The 16773-nt window shown below is 39.5% G+C and overlaps 2 protein-coding genes across 2 annotated transcripts in view; one reads left to right on the top strand and one right to left on the bottom strand.

The window, feature by feature from the left end:
- LOC118361787 (sialic acid-binding Ig-like lectin 12) overlaps positions 1-16773 on the bottom strand; it is an 89775-nt gene that overhangs the window by 39216 nt on the left and 33786 nt on the right. The window lies entirely within an intron of this gene.
- LOC118361786 (myelin-associated glycoprotein-like) lies at positions 4617-15843 on the top strand. Its single transcript, XM_052483919.1, has 7 exons — positions 4617-4718; positions 11565-11945; positions 12067-12372; positions 12508-12771; positions 13269-13362; positions 13470-13539; positions 13691-15843. The coding sequence occupies exons 1-7, from the start codon at positions 4670-4672 to the stop codon at positions 13748-13750; spliced, it is 1224 nt and encodes a 407-aa protein (XP_052339879.1). The 5' UTR covers positions 4617-4669; the 3' UTR covers positions 13751-15843.

The following is a 16773-nucleotide window of genomic DNA, read 5'->3' as shown; positions in this document are numbered from 1 at the left end:
TATTATGAGTTGTCTTCCTCTCAGCAGCCTCCACTGATTTCACCATAAGGCCAATGGTGACTTTAAAACAGTTACATAGTTTAATGGCTGTGATTGGAGAAAACTGAGGATTGATCAACAACATTGTATTTACTCCATAATACTAACCTAAATGACAAAGTGAGAAGAAGGAAACATGTACAGAATTAAAATATTCCTAAACATGCATTCTGTTTGCAATAAGGCATTAAAGTAAAACTGCTTAAAAATTAGCAAAGAAATTAATTCTATGTCCTGAATAAAAAGTGTATGTTTGGGGCAAATCCAACACAACACATCACTGAGTACCACTCTTCATATTTTCAAGGTGATGGCTGCACCATGTTATGGGCATTCTATTTCATCCATTTTTAATTCAAGTTGTAAAACAACAGAATGTGGAATAAGTCAAGGGGTCCTTTCTGAAGACACTGAGGTTACCAAACATTAGGAACACCTTCCTAACTTTGAGTTGAAACCCTGTTTGTCTTCAGAACAGCCTCAGTTCATCAGGGCATGGACTCTACAAGGTGACGAAAGCGTTCCACAGGGATGCTGATCCATTATGACAGCAATGCTTCCTACAGTTGTGTCAAGTTGGATGGATGTTTGTTGGGTGGTGGACCATTCTTGATACACACCGGAAACTGTTTGGAGTGAGATAAAAAAAACAGCAGTATTGCAGTTCCCGAAACCAGTGCACCTGGCACCTACTACCTCACCTCATTCAAAGGCACTTCCATTTTTTGTCTTGCCCAAACACCCTCTAAATGGCACACATACACAACACACTTCTCAATTGTCTCACGGCTTAAAAATCCTTCTTTAACCTGTCTCCTCCCCTTCGTCTACACTGAAGTGGATTTAACAATTGACTTCAATAAGGGATCATAGCTTTCACTTGGATTCACCTGGTCAGTCTATGTCATGGAAAGAGCAGTAAGATTGGTTCTGTTTTATCACCTAATACCTACTCATATATCCATTGATAGTGAGTGGTAGCCTGATCTGCATGCAGCCACATTGTTTCATTGTATTTTCATACATTTTATCCACATATAGGCAAAGCAGTTTCCACAAAATTTAAATGAGCTTGTTAGTCATTTTTTGTCAGTCCCCCCATATCCCCATTCCCACCATATAGCAGCATCAGCGTAGTATAATGTATAATGTCCAATAGTCAATACATTCTCTCTTCTCTCTCTGAATCAGCTGGTCCCTCCACCTCTCAATTCCTGACCTTGTCCTCCAGAGCCTTCAGCTCTCCCTCCACCTGCTGGGTAAAATACGCCCTCAGCTCCTGGGTCTCCTTCTCCCAGAAGGTCTTGGGCAGGTCGAAGCTGGATTTGTCTCGAAGGGATACAGCTTTTGTGAAAATGTAGTTTTCTAGCAAGTTTAGCAGAATTTATGCAGCAGGTTAGGATAATTAACGTATCAGGTTATGATGATTAGATGAAAGTACGGAAAAGGGTTAGGATTAGCTAAAATGCCAAAAGAATACAACTTCAACTTGACACAAAAGCTTTATCTCATCTAAACTTGACTGTCGAAGAGAGGGCCCATGTCTACCCTGCCGCCCATGCCCTGCAGGAGTATGTAGAATAGCATTATCAAATTGCAAATGTTCCTCTCTGCACCATGGCAAAATGTGTTTAATAGCAGAAAAGTTAGGAGAGCATCTTCCCTGAACCTGACTATTTTACCTGACCTTAACCTTAGGCTCTTAATATGCTAAAATAATTATCCTAACCTGCTACATAAATTCTCATAAACTGCTACGAAAAAGTCAATTCCGTGTCTCTGTGGCATCCAGCCCACCAGGCTCCTCTTTGCAAATAGACTTCAAAGAGGAAGTTGGTGTCGGAGATGTTGGGTGGTGGGTGAGAATCACTCAGATACAATTACAGTTACTCTGTTTCATACCAAGTCTGTTTTTTCATGTCTGTTTTTCATGTTTAATAACATTAATTGTTGACCAGTTGAAGAAGGATTTTATTGAAATGGATAACATGATTAAAGACAAACGCACAGCTCTACAAATAGCTGTTAATGATGATGACATATCAAAATGAACTCATGAAAAGTAACCAAGCGCTCCAGGACAAGTTGTCTTCAGAAATAAAGGAACTTAAAATCAAGAAATTCAACCAAGACAAAAAAGACAAGGCCGAGGATAAAGTCTACTTCTGGAGAAACCCTGACAAGGGAGGTCCTGCTCCCTCTCTCCATTGCAGACGCAGGAGGGATGCTGCTTACTTCTATCCACCCCCGTCTGATCAACGCTCCACAACCAGCGCCTCATCGGTTTCCAGTGGTAGTTTTTTATTCAACCAGAGACTGGACGGACAGAAGGGCGGAGGAGGCCGCAGGCACGCGCATCGACGAGATGTCGCACCCGACGGGGTAAGAAGAAACGACTATCAGAGGCAGAGGAGACCGTTCACACGGTCCCAGAACCCACGAGAATGAGCGTCTTTAATTTATCAAGCAAGATATTGATCCCTGCCCATGTCTCTTTGCTTAATTAAAGGGTTATCTTTTGTGCCTACAAACCAGTGCAACGATTTTGATATTAAGGTAGACATGTTTAAGTTTTTCAGAAACATCTGTTTAAGGGAATACTTTAGCTCCCCTAATTCTGACACTTCTATTGAACCAGCAGGTTGCTCTCCTGCACATATTCCGACTCCTTTTCGAAGCAAGAGTTATTTTATACCTCCAGCCTATCGCAATCACTATCGAGACATATTGCAGACATCTCCTTAAGAATAAACAGGGGTCCCAATCTTTCCATAATTTACCTGAGGATGAAGAACAAGCTTTGCTTGATATACAATCTGATACGTCAGTCCTTATTCGTCCTGCTGATAAGGGTGGGTTGGTTGTACTCATGGATAGGACAGTCCCGCAGAAAGATGCATTCTTGTGTTCTAACTACCCGCTATTCAAAGCGTTCTGAACAAATTAAGGGAATTGTTCACAGACATTGGCACATTCAAAAAATCCGATGATAGTCTCGGTAATGTGTTTTCGGACCTTCCCTTGATCGTACTCTCGCGGGGCAGAAATCTCAGAGACCAATTGGTACACTCTGATTTACCACCCCAAGATATTGCAGAACAACGTCTAGTTGCGCCCCTACTGGATTTAAATTACAAATGTAATGGCTGTGCTCAATGCAATGGCACTTTTAAATGTAGATCCTTCAAACACCCACAAACAGGGAGATCGATCCCAATCAAAGGTGTTATTACGTGTTCCACTAAGGCAGTTATTTATCTTATAACTTGTCCTTGTGGTAAAAAATGATGTGGGTAAAACAAAGCACAAATTAAAAGTACTTATCTCAGAGCATCGTAGCACCATTAGGTGTAAATCTTTACTCACCCAGTTGCGGCCCACTTCTTGGAAGCAGGCCACTCGATTTCGTCTCTGTGTTATATTGGCATCGGCCCACTTCTTGGAAGCAGGCCACTCGATTTCGTCTCTGTGTTATATTGGCATCGAACATGTCACCCTCCCTAGGAGAGGGGGTGACCTTGATAATTTATTGTTAAAACGAGAGGCTGCCTGGATGTTTAACTTAAAGACCCTTGCGCCCTTCGGTCTCAACGTAGACTTTGATCTGAAGCCATTGTTGTGATTATTGTGATTTTGCCATTGTAATTGTTTGTAAGCTTGTGTAGTCAAATGAATCTATGATCGTATGCTATCCATTTGTTGTTTGTATGCTGTTCTTTGTATGACATTTTAATGTTTGATAATTAACCAATGATATTAGGCCACTCTTGGCCATGATTACAGACACCTGTGTCTTTTGACACTACATAAACGAGTCATCCCACAGTGTTTGTGATTATACTCTGATGAAGACAGCTTGGCTGTCGAAACGTTGGTAATTACATTTTTTGCATCTGAGCTCTTAGAGTGTGCAGCTCTCTTTTATTTTAAAGTTTTTCATGTTGAAACATTATGTGACAACCATGTGTTTTGTATCGAACTCAAATTAAACTTATTTTTTATATTTGAATGAATTCATTGTGGATTTGGGCTCATAATTTTACTATATTATTTAAAATCCTACAGATATTCCCATTCAAGCCTGGGAGATACGGGAGATGGAGATGGTTTTGCTGCCAAACGTTTATTTTAGCAATTTATTGGGGGCAGACTTCGTGATTCAGGGGCCCGTTTCAAAATGCCGCTGACCTGTCCTACCCCGAGAAAGGGACATTAAATACAGTAGTATTCCTTTAAAATGACTTCTCATACACATATTAGGAAGTACTTCACTGATTAGATGTGAGATATTCCACATAAATTTCATCACTTTAGTTTGTCAGACCTCACTATGTGTAACAGTTTCTGCTGTAGACAGTTTACGTTACCGTCTAAGGCAAGTATCGACTTCTTCACTATATTTTCTGTTAATTTTAATGTTCAAAATAAATTAAAGGAGATTAATTATGAGTAATGAGATTCAATATGTTCAAAGTACTGCTGTTTGTTCATGTATTAGCTTTACAACGGAAAGACATAGTGTATTTGATATGGAGATGGTTCAATGCAATGTGTTGTGTGAGTTCAGTTACTCCACCAGTAAGTGTATGTTTGTACTGTTTCAGATGATCAGTAGTGTGTGAGTTCTCACATGGCTTGTCCTGAGAACATGTATTTTCTCATTGGTCTCTTTATGTCAGGTGAGTCTTCCACACAACAACAGCTAGTTATGAATCAGACATAAAGGAATAACCACAAGTCATGATATTTTATGGGATGTGTGATATACTGGCTTTTTAATTGTGTAGAAAAGTGTAAAGTTAATTTGTGATTAGTGTATTTTAATAGTCTGGATTCAAACTGTCCTGGTAAAATGTATTTAGCATATTTTTGATACTGAATGTTATCAGATATTCAATCAAAAGCTGATATTAGATAAATGGAAACTGATTGAACAAAACTTAACAATGACGTACTAATTTAATTCTTAAACAAAAATACAACACCCAATGTCCCTGTGTGAAAAAGTAATTGCCCCTTTTACTCAATAACTGGTTGTGCCTCCTTCAACTGAAATGACAACCAACCATACATTTCCTATTGTTGATCAGTGTCTCACGTTGCTGTAGAGCAGGGGTGTCAAAGTCAAATGGACGGAGGGCCAAATAAAAAATTTAGCTACAAGCCGAGGGCCGGACTGTTCGAATGTTCATTGAAAAATTTTTAAATGACGCATATAGTCTAGTGAACCTAATTGAACCTACTGAAAACCTAACAAATATATTCCAATATGATCAGATAAATAAAGCAATATTTTCTTATGGCTCTGTCAGTAATCTTTAATTTTCAACAGACACAAAAGACAAATTTCCTTTATATAAAAATCCCCATAACATGAACATTAAATGAAAGAAACCGGTATTCAAGGCACCATCAGTAGCCTATATTTTCTATTTTAGCAAAAGTGGGCTAAATTTACTTCAAAGAAAAAAACAATAATAGCAATTTTCTATCATCCACTCAACTGAAATATTTTTAAAATATAATTGGATTGAAATACAATAAAATAAAGTGCAAAAATCTATTAATCAAAAACAACACTTTGTTTAAGGAGAAGTAACATGCAGTGAAAACAAATATTAAACTTTAACTTTTAAACTTGAACTGAGTAAAAACTCTAAATATGTGATTGCACAGTAATGTTCACTTGTTTGAGGTTGAGGGTGATACTTGGTGGTGTCCCATCTTTTCCACAAGTTCATCAATGTTCGGGGTAAGGCTCTGAGCTGAGGAAATCCTCAGAATTGAGTGGAGGTGTTCAGCAGTAAGTCGACTTCTGTGTGATGTTTTGTTCAAGTTCATCAAAGAAAACAGTTGTTCACACAGGTATGTGCTGCCAAACATAGACAACGTTTGAGCAGCCTGGATGCGCAGCTGGGGCATTGTTTCGGGGAGGAAACGGGCGAACTCCGCAGCACCCACTGCCGCATATTTTGCCCTCAGTGCATCATTGCATTGGAGGTCAATCAACTCCATTTGGAGGTTTGGTGGTGAGCTTTCCACGTCAACAGCAAATGGGTTACCGAGCAGTTCCAACCTGCTTTTTGTGCTTCAAAGTCAGCAAATCGGCGTCGAAAGTCAGCGGCAAGCATACCTATTTTATCAGCCAACTGTGCGCTCGGGAACGCACTGGTAGAAAGCTTCTCTTTCATGGTCTGGCAGCTGGGAAAGTGGCTCAAATTTTCTTTCCGCATCTGCGTCTCCCACAGAGTCAGTTTGGTTTTAAATGCCTTCACTGTACTGTACATATCAGAGATGACACGATCCCGACCCTGCAGCTGCAAGTTCATTGCATTCAGATGACTCGTAATGTCACACAGAAAAGCCATTTCACACAGAAACATTTCGTCTCGGAGTTGTGTTGTGTCTTTCCCTTTGCTGTCCAAGAACAGACAAATCTCCTCACGAAGCTCGAAACATCTTTGAAGCACCTTTCCCTGGCTTAGCCATCGCACCTCTGTGTGATAAGGCAAATCACCATGCTCCGTTTCTAACTCCGTCAGAAATGCCTTGAACTGGCGGTGATTCAAACCTTTGGCTCTGATAAAGTTAACTGTGCGCGTGATGATGCTCATTACATGCTCCATTTTCAAGGCTTTACCGCACAACGCTTCCTGGTGTATGATACAATGATAAGCTGTCAGCTCACCTGTCGCGTTTTCCTCTTGCATCTTTTCCCGTATCTTCGCCACCAGTCCGCTCCTGTGTCCACACATCGCAGGTGCTCCGTCGGTTGTCAAACCCACAAGTTTTTCCCAAGGCAGCTCCATCTCATTTACACATCTTGACACCTCTTCATACAAATCATGCCCCGTAGTTGTGCCATGCATAGGACGTGAAGCCAAAAACTCCTCTGTCACGCTTAGGCTGGAGTCCACTCCGCGGATGAAAATTGACAACTGGGCAATGTCAGAAATGTCGGTGCTCTCATCCACAGCCAAGGAATATGCAATGAAATCTTTTCCCTTTTTCACAAGCTGCTCTTTTAGATTGATGGACAACTGGTCTACTCTCTCGGCAATGGTGTTTCTGCTCAGACTCACATTTAAAAAGAGTTGCCTTTTTTCTGGGCAAACTTCGTCACAAACTTTAATCATGCAGTTTTTGATGAAATCCCCCTCCGTAAATGGCCGGGCTGATTTAGCGATCTCTTCTGCCAAAATAAAACTGGCCTTGACAGCAGCCTGGCCTTGTGATTTGGCTTTTTGAACAGAGCCTGTCGAGATTTGAGGCCTCGTTTTAATTCCTCTGCCTTTGTAGCCTTTGTTCCATGTCCATATTCTTGTTTTTGTCCGCGTGTTTCGTTTCATAATGTCGTCTCAGATTATACTCTTTCAGTACCGCCACACTTTCTCCACACAGAAGACACACAGGTTTTCCAGCTACCTCCGTGAACAAATACTCCGACTCCCACCTTGTTTGAAACCCCGGTTCTCAGTGTCCACCTTCCGTTTTGCCATTTTTGATGGGTATCTGAAAGTTAATTTTACTGTGATGCTGACAACTGCTGTGCCAATAAATATTGAAATGAAGCAGCCTACTGCTTGGTGCGTCACCGTTGCATTGTGGGAAATGTAGTATTGGTGCGTGTAAAAGATCTGCGGGCTGCCGGCTTGCTGCGGTCTGCGGGCCGGTTCTAATAATAAATCAAGATCATCCCAGGGGCCGTAAAAAACCTTCTCGCGGGCCGGATGTGGCCCGCGGGCCTTGACTCTGACATATGTGCTGTAGAGGAATCTTGTCCCACTCTCCCGTGCAGAACTGCTTTGACTCAGCGACAATTGTGGGTTTTCAAGCATGAACTGCTCGTTTTAATTCCTGTCACAATTTCTCAATTGGGATTAGGTCTGGACATTGAGTAGGCCATTCCAAAACTTAAAATGTGTTGCTTTTAATCATTTTCATGTAGATTGTGTGTTTTGGAATGGTGGCACAACCAGTTACTGAGAGTAAGGGGGCAATTACGTTTTCACACAGGGGTATTGGGTGTTGCATAACTTAATGAAAGAAAGAGAAAAATTATAAACTCGAGTTCCCTTTATCTAATATTAGGTTTTGGTTGAAGATCTGATAACAGTAAAAAAAGAAGCACAAATAGAGAACCAGAAAGGGGGAAATACTACTTGTCTCTGTATGTTCATGTGAAACCGACATCAGTGTGCAGTTAACAGTATAGCTTCCACCACTGTCCCCATCACCACTCCTTGACAACATACCGACCAATTGAAAAATCACCTGTACATAGAAATAAGTTAGTATTATGTGAGCGGATCAAGTCATTTGGTGTCACTCTAAAACAAAGGTGGATTAAACAAGTCAGGAGTAGGTTTTCTTGGTTGAACGCAGTTCTCTATTGAGAGATTTCCGACAATACCAACACTCCAACACAATCAATGAGAATCTCCCAAGGAACAACATACATCTTCTTCTTTAGATGACACAGGAACACAAGACGATTATCTTTAAACTATAACAACAATCACAGATTTGTCACTGTCTTAATGGATCTTCTTTGGCCAGCTCCCTTCTCTTGGTAGCCATTCTACAGAAAGGGTTTGTCTCTCCTCTCCCTGCTGGTTCCATCATCTCTCTTATAGGGGAAAGAGTCATTATGACTGTCAGCTGTGCTTAATAACCTCTGGTTACCTTGTCTCAACATGCTTTGTTGGGCTACTATCCGTGAGCCCAGCCTGCCTTCCACAACTATTATTATTGGGAGAGACTCTAACAGTGTGTATAAACCCTCGTTCGCTGATTCTATGTAACGGCCAATGAGAGACTTTAAATCCACCGGTCTCTATATATGGTACTCCCCAGAAGAAGCAGTCCTCCATAAGAATGAATGGAATTATACAGTATTTAAATCAAATGTTTCAATGACTATATTACATGTATTTAAGTATTTTGTTGTAGAGGGGACAGTAAAGTTTGTACTCTATAAATAAAATACTTAAATATCTTAACAAATAAAATAAAATAAAATGTAATGTTCAGGTGATATAAAAAGCATTATCTGGAGCACACCCAGAGAAAATGACTTAGTGTAGAGGTGCTGACTAACGGTGAAAACACTAAGCTATAAAAACAAAGAGTTGCACAATCTATATATATAAACTCCCAGTAATTTATTGGGTAAAACACCAACGTTTCGGCATCACTGTTGCTTCAGGGTAAAGTCATGAATGTTTGAACCAGGTTATGTAGACAAACAGTGCAATTAGTGCAACAATGACAATTATGAGGGTTGTGTCACAATTATGAGGTTAATTAGAATGAACTGGGTGAAACTGTTAAAAGACAATAGTTAACATCATATTGAAAATATTAGCCTATTATCATTAAAATTAGCATAAGATTAGCATCAACATACATTATTGTTTAATTTAATTTCACATGTATTTAATTGTTTCCAATTTCATAAAATGTTGTTACATGTAATCTTTTGGTTCATCAATAATGCACAATAAGCATCATCAACAGGGGGAACATATTGGTTGTACGCTGATAAACTGTAGAAAGAATATATTCATTTATAAGATTTCTTCATGACATGAATAGTTCATAAGAAGGGCCTGAGATCAAAGTCAATATTAAGACGGTAGGGGTCAATGTTTTAAATACCTCCTCTCCTTGGTTGGCCAACATGCTCAATGCGTGTGTATATGGGTATGTTTTTGAGTGAGGAGATGGGATGGTTAGCTTCAACAAAGTGAGCTGCTACTGGATAGTCAGTGTTATTACACCTGATTGAGCTGCGGTGGTTGTCACGCACTGACCTTAGAGAGCTTTTTATGTCTCTATTTTGGTTGTTAGGGTGTGATTTGGGTGGGCATTCTATGTTCCTTTCTCTATGTTTTGTATTTCTTTCTTTTTGGCCGGGTATGGTTCTCAATCAGGGACAGCTGACTATCGTTGTCTCTGATTGGGAACCATACTTAGGTAGCTTTTTCCCACCTATTTTTTGTGGGTAGTTTTCTGTTTAGTATTTTCCGCACCTGATAGGAATGTTTCGGTTTTGTTTTGCACTTTGGTTTTTTTGTTTCAGTGTTCAGTTAAATAAAGGTCATGAACTCTTACCACGCTGCGCTTTGGTCCGATTCCTCCTCATCAGACGACGACCCACGTTACAGTGGTCAGCTCTGCATTGTTTTAATTGTCTTTTCGGTTGTCCTACGTAGGTTTTTCCACATGAACATGTGATGAGACATATTACTCCCTTTATCTTGCAAGAGATGATCCCCCTAACAGGGATGTTTCCACCTGTATGTGGGTGTCTGAAGAAGGATGTTTTTGTAGTGCTATTGCACTGTGAGCATGAGCCACATTTGTAATTCCCATTTGGATTGTGTGTCAAGAGTGTCTGAGTGGGCTCATGGGGCAGGTCAGATCTTACTAAACTATCCTCAATATTGAGACCACACTTATAGACCACCAGTGGGTTGGTCCTTGAAGAGGTGTGCAATTGTTTTGTCTGATTGCAGAATATGCCAGTGCTTCTTCAGGATTGCTTTAATTTTCTCTGAACACTTGGTGTACTTAGTGCAAAAGTTTTTCTTCTTTGGTGTAGTTTTTAGCAATTCTTCTCGTGGTTTTTGAGATATTTTCATCGTTGCAGCATCAAGAGTTTTTGCAATGTAGCCTCTGATTTTGAAATGTTTTTTTCATTTTCTTATTATTGCTGTGGCCAACATCCGAATGTTGGCCACAGATTAGTTTAACCCTGCATAACTGGCTATATGGTAGACCATTCCTGAGGGGAAGGGGATGCATACTATCCCCACATAGCAGGGTTTTGAGGTTTGTTGGCTTTGTGTACAAGTCTGTAATGCATCATTCTCTTTGATAATCCAGGTGGTTTATATTTCTCTCAACAGTCTGCATGGTGAATTTGAGATATTCAGAGCTCTCGTTTAGCAGAGTTTGGAATTCATTTAGTTCCTGCTCACTTCCTTCCCAGAGCACAAAGACACCATCTATGTATCTCTTCCATAGGAGGAATATAGAAAGTAGGGGGTGTGTCTTTGTTTTGTAGATGAGTGCTTCCTCAAATTGTTCCACATACAGGTTCACATAGTCATGGGCAAAGGGGGAGGCCATGGCTACATCCCGAAATGAAAGGAAAAAGTCTGACTCAAAGATGAAGTAGTTATTGGATAATACCAGTTTAGCGAGATGCAAGATGTGATCATTGGATGGAGCAAGGGTAGGGTCTCTCTGTTGAAGGAAGTGTTGCAGGTCACAAAATATAATTTAAGTCTGCATTAAGGTGTCTGTAATAGAATATAGTTGTCTAAAATGAATATAGACATTAATAAATGCATTTCTATATATTCCAACATCTGTTTTACACTGGAGGAGGAGTAACAAGATGGCTGTGCAGTTGCCTCCAAACAGAGGCCCCTGTCAGTTATCTAGGGTAAATACATATCATTGGACTGAACTGAAAATACATCAGAACCTCCCTGATGTTGTCCTTTATGTTGCAGGTGTTTTGGTCTGTTTTGGTCAACGAGATTTGATCACCACAATGCCAGATAGACTGGATGTACTGACTGGCTCCTGTGTGCAAATCCCATGTTCATTTGATATTCCTGACCAACATAAGGATACATTTAACAGGGCAATACTACTCTCTGGAGTGTGGATTAAAGAAAACTTTGATGGGCGTCCGGACAATGTGATATTTAACAGCAGTAAGACAGTCAACAGATATCAAGGGAAGATAACTGGAAACATGTCCCAGAAGAACTGCACCACAGTCTTCTTCAATGTAACCACCAATTACACTAATATATACTTCTTCAGGATTGAGAGTCAACCATACCATGCAACAGACACTGGAAAGTATGTTGAAATAGTTGTCAGTGGTAAGAGACAATTTATCTTTAAAACTTTTTTTTTTCCCAGTTTAGATTCCTTGCATCAAAGATAAGTCAGTCGACAGTTTAACTGTCAGTGTAAAATATATTTATCTACAATGTATTACAGATTTGCCTTCCAGTCCCATCCTTACTGTCTCAGGTGAGGTGAAGGAAGGGACCCCTGTCAGCTTGAACTGCTCTGCTGTCGCTCCCTGTCCCGAACACCCCCCTGAGCTGACATGGACTCTTCCAACACAGTTCACAACTGAGAACCAACTGCAGGAGAATTCAGACCAAACCAAATCAGTTCTCTCCACGGTGACCTTCAACCCGTCATACCTTCATCATGAGATGAACATCACTTGTACTGCAGTCTACCCAGTAGGGACAAGCAACAAGACAGCTGAACATAACGTGATGCTTAACGTTTCATGTAAGATTTAGTCACCGGTTCCAGTAGAATAGATCATTCTATCATGTTTCACTGATGATTGTAATAGAGTGGTTTTGATGAGACTATTCAATATACCATATCCAGATACATTCAAAATGAACCCCTCTCCCCCAGTCTCTCCTAAGGACACCTCGGCCTCCATCAGTCCATCTGATCCAGTATTAGTGGGCAGCTGTGTTAATCTGACCTGCAGCAGTACAGCCAACCCTCCTGTGACAACCTTCACCTGGTTCCAGATCAGTGGAGATAAACCAACACAGGTAGCATCTGGACACAGTTACTCCCTCATTGTGACTGGTGATGGAGAACTGTACTTCTGTGAAGCAAGAAATAGTCACGGCTGTGGGAAGTCAAAGGAAGTGCAGCTGGCTATTAAAGGTAGAAGCATTGGCACATTCAACATGCACAACAATAAGAATATTATAGATATAGATAGATATAGAATAGATATACTTGTTTTTTTGGAACAGACAGATAAAGCATGCCTGCTATATGTATCTAGGTATGATACAGCTGTAGGATCTTAATTTGATCACTTTTTTGTTGCTGAGAAGTTTATTGCATTGTGGGAAATGCAGATAAGCTTTGATTTACATAAATTCACCCAAAACCATCACAAAAACATGGTTATATTAATAGTATTGCACTTGTAACCTTATTTTGTCCAGCTAATAGACTCACCACCAATGGATCAACATTACGCAGGAAACGTTCAAGTCCTTTTACTGCAGGATTATTTCACTGCAACAATACTGGATAAATTAAGATCTTACATCTGTACATCTACAGTATGTGTATAATTTGTAATATTAGACAATGTGCAAAATGTTTCCTCTTTCTGGAACAGATGGCTATAATGTGTGTTTTATTTACAGGGCAAGAAGAGCCTGTTAACCCAAAGGTTTTTGAGATTGTAGGAAAAACCTTGGGGTTGATTTTCCTTTTCAGCCTGATCGTATTCTTTGAATGGTAAAAAGATATTCCCAGCCTCAATTTTAACATACTTATCATGCTGATTGTGCTTTTGTATATGAAAACCTAAATGATGTCAAAATACCTTTATTCTTGTCTTGCAGGAGGAGGAGAACATCTAGACTCCCCAGTGGGTTTGACATGACAGACCGTTCACAGGGACTGGTGGGAATGGTAGAATAAACCTTTAAAACCCATCTAGAATGTGTGTTTCAGGAAGAATTGAATACATACTGTGTTGTGTAACCAACTGTAACTATGAAGTCATTATTCTTCTGATGTGTCGGTCCTGACAACTGTTCCTTTCTCTGTGTTCTCTCCACAGAACTCCCCGGTTGGGACAGTGTGCTCTAACCAGGCCACGGTTGGTAGAGGGAACCAGTAACCACCATTTAACAACCTCGATGGTCTTTAAGCACAAGTCAAGAAAAGAGGGGCATTTTATGTATTTTTCCAATGGGTATTTATTTTGTACATAATGTTTCTGCCACTGTCTGTTATGACCAAAAAGAGCTTCCAGAAATCAGGACATATTCTATTATAGACACCTTATTGCAAACTTTTAAATGATATTCTGCGACCTACAATACTTCCTTCGGCAGAGAGACCCTACCCGTGTTACAGCCAATGATCACATCTTGTATCTCACTGAACTGGTATTTTCCAATAACTATTTCATCTTTGAGTCAGAGTTTTTACTTCAAATTCGGGGTGTAGCAATGGGCTCCCCCTTTGCCCCCAACAATGCTAAACTGTATGTGGAACAATTTGAGGAACCACTCACTTACAAAACAGAGACACACCCCCTTCTTTCTAAAATCTTCACATGGAAGAAATAAACAGATGTCTCTGTGCTCTGGGAAGGAAGTCAGCAGGAACTAAATTAATTCCAAACTCTGCTAAACGAGAGCTCTGAATATCTTAAATTCACCATGCAGACTGTTGAGAGAAATATAAACTACCTGGATTATCAAAGAGAATGATGCATTACATACAGACTTGTACAAACAGCCAATAGACCTCAATACCCTGCTACGTGGGGATAGTATGCATCCCCTTCCCCTCAGGAATAGTCTACCATATAGCCAGCAGGTTTAAACAAATCTGTGGCCAATAGTCAGACTTTGACTGCAATGCTTAGAAAATGAAAACTAAATTCAAAAATCAGTGGCTACATGGAAAAAAGTATGGATGCTGCAATGATGAAAATATCTCAAAAACCAAGAGTGGAATTGCTTAAAAGTAAACCAAAGAAGAAAAACAAATATTTTGCACAAAGTACACCAAGTGTTCAGAGAAAATGAAAGCAATTCTGAAGAAGCACTGGCATATTCTGCAATCAGACAAAACAATTTCACACTTATTCAAGGAACTGTGTGGACGCAATGTTCCCATGTTCTATAAGTGTGGTTGCAATATGGAGGATAGCTTAGTGAGATCTGACCTGCCCCCTGAGCCCACTCAGACACTCTTTACACCCATTCCAAATGGAAACAACAAATGTGTCTCATGCTCACAGTGCAATAGCTTTACAAAAAACATCCTTCAGACACACACATACAGGTGGAAACATCCCTGTTAGGGGTATTATCTCTTGCAAGATAAAGAGAGTAATCTGTCTCATCACATGTTCATGTGGGAACGCCAACTCATTACAAACAAAAAACATTTAAAACAATGCATAGCTGTAAGAACACTGAGTATCTAGTAGCAGCTCACTTTGTTGAAGCTAACCATCCCATCAGCCGTCATCTGTTGCTCTACCAAGGAGAGGAGGTAACATGGAGATCCTACTACTTCAGAGGGAGGCCCACTGGATTTCCTATATAAAACATTGACCTCTAGTGGTCTGAATACTGACTTTGATCTCTGGCCCTTTTTATGAACAATTATTATAATGAACAAGTCATATAAATTAATATATTCTTTATAAAGCTTACCAGTGTACAACCAATATGTTCCCCCTGTTGATGATGCTAATAATGCATTATGGATGAACCAAAAGATTACATCTTATCAACATTTAATGAAATTAGAAACAATTAAATAAATGTGAAATTAAATTAAGGTATGTTGATGCAAATCTTTTGCTAATTTTAATGATAACAATAGGCTAATATTTTCAATATGCTGTAAACTATTGTCTTTTAACAGTTACACTCAATTAATTCTAATTAACCTCATAATTATGACACACCCCTCACTATTGTCAATGTTGCACTAATTGCACTGTTTGTCGACATAACCTGGTTCAAGCATTCATGACTTTACCCTGAAGAAGGAACAGTGATGCCGAAACATTGGTGTTTTACCCAATAAATTACTGGGAGTTTATATATATATATATAGATTGTGCAACTCTCTTTGTTTTTATAGCTTACAGTGTATTCACCGTTAGTCAGCACCTCTACAATAAGTCATTTTCTCTGGGTGTGCTCCAGATAATGCTTTTTATATCACCTGAACATAACAAATAAATAAATAAATAAACATGTGAAGATAAAGTATTTTATTTATAGAGTACTAACTTTACTGTCCCTTCTACAACAAAATACTTAAATACATGTAATATAGTCCATGAAACATTTGATTTAAATACTGTAGAATTCCTGAGAGACAAACCCTTTCTGTAGAATGGCTACCAAGAGAAGGGAGCTGGCCAAAGAAGATCCATTAAGACAGTGACAAATCTGTGATTGTTGTTATAGTTTAAAGATAATCGTCTTGTGTTCCTGTGTCATCTAAAGAAGAAGATGTATGTTGTTCCTTTGGAGATTTTCATTGATTGTGTTGGAGTGTTGGTATTGTCAGAAATCTCTCAATAGAGAACTGCGTTCAACCAAGAAAACCTACTCCTGACTTGTTTAATCCACCTTTCTGTTTTAGAGTGACACCAAATGACTTGGTCCGCTCACATAATACTAACTTATTTCTATGTACAGGTGATTTTTCAATTGGTCGGTATGTTGTCAAGGAGTGGTGATGGGGACAGTGGTGGAAGCTATACTGTTAACCGCACACTGATGTCGGTTTCACATGAACATACAGAGACATGAAGAACACACAATCAAGTATGCATGAAAAGGGATTTAAAGCAACTAATTTAAAGTTTTGGAATGGCCTACTCAATGTCCAAACCTAATCCCAATTGAGAAATTGTGGCAGGACTTGAAACGAGCAGTTCATCCTTGAAAACCCATGAATGTCGCTGATTTAAAGCAGATCTGCATGGGACAGTTTGCCAAAATTCCTCCACAACAATGTGAGAGACTGATCAACAATTACAGAGAATGTATGGTTGGTTGTCATTTCAGCTGAAGGAGGCACAGCCAGTTATTTAGTGTAAGGGAGCATAACTTTGTTTAAGAAATAAATAAAATAAGTATGTAAATGTTGTGTTATTTATTC

The sequence above is a fragment of the Oncorhynchus keta genome, chromosome 28 (assembly GCF_023373465.1).
Source record: "Oncorhynchus keta strain PuntledgeMale-10-30-2019 chromosome 28, Oket_V2, whole genome shotgun sequence".
Classification (NCBI taxonomy): Eukaryota; Metazoa; Chordata; class Actinopteri; order Salmoniformes; family Salmonidae; genus Oncorhynchus; species Oncorhynchus keta.
The sequence above is the reverse complement of the archived record's forward strand: the minus strand, read 5'-3'. Positions and strand labels throughout refer to the sequence as shown.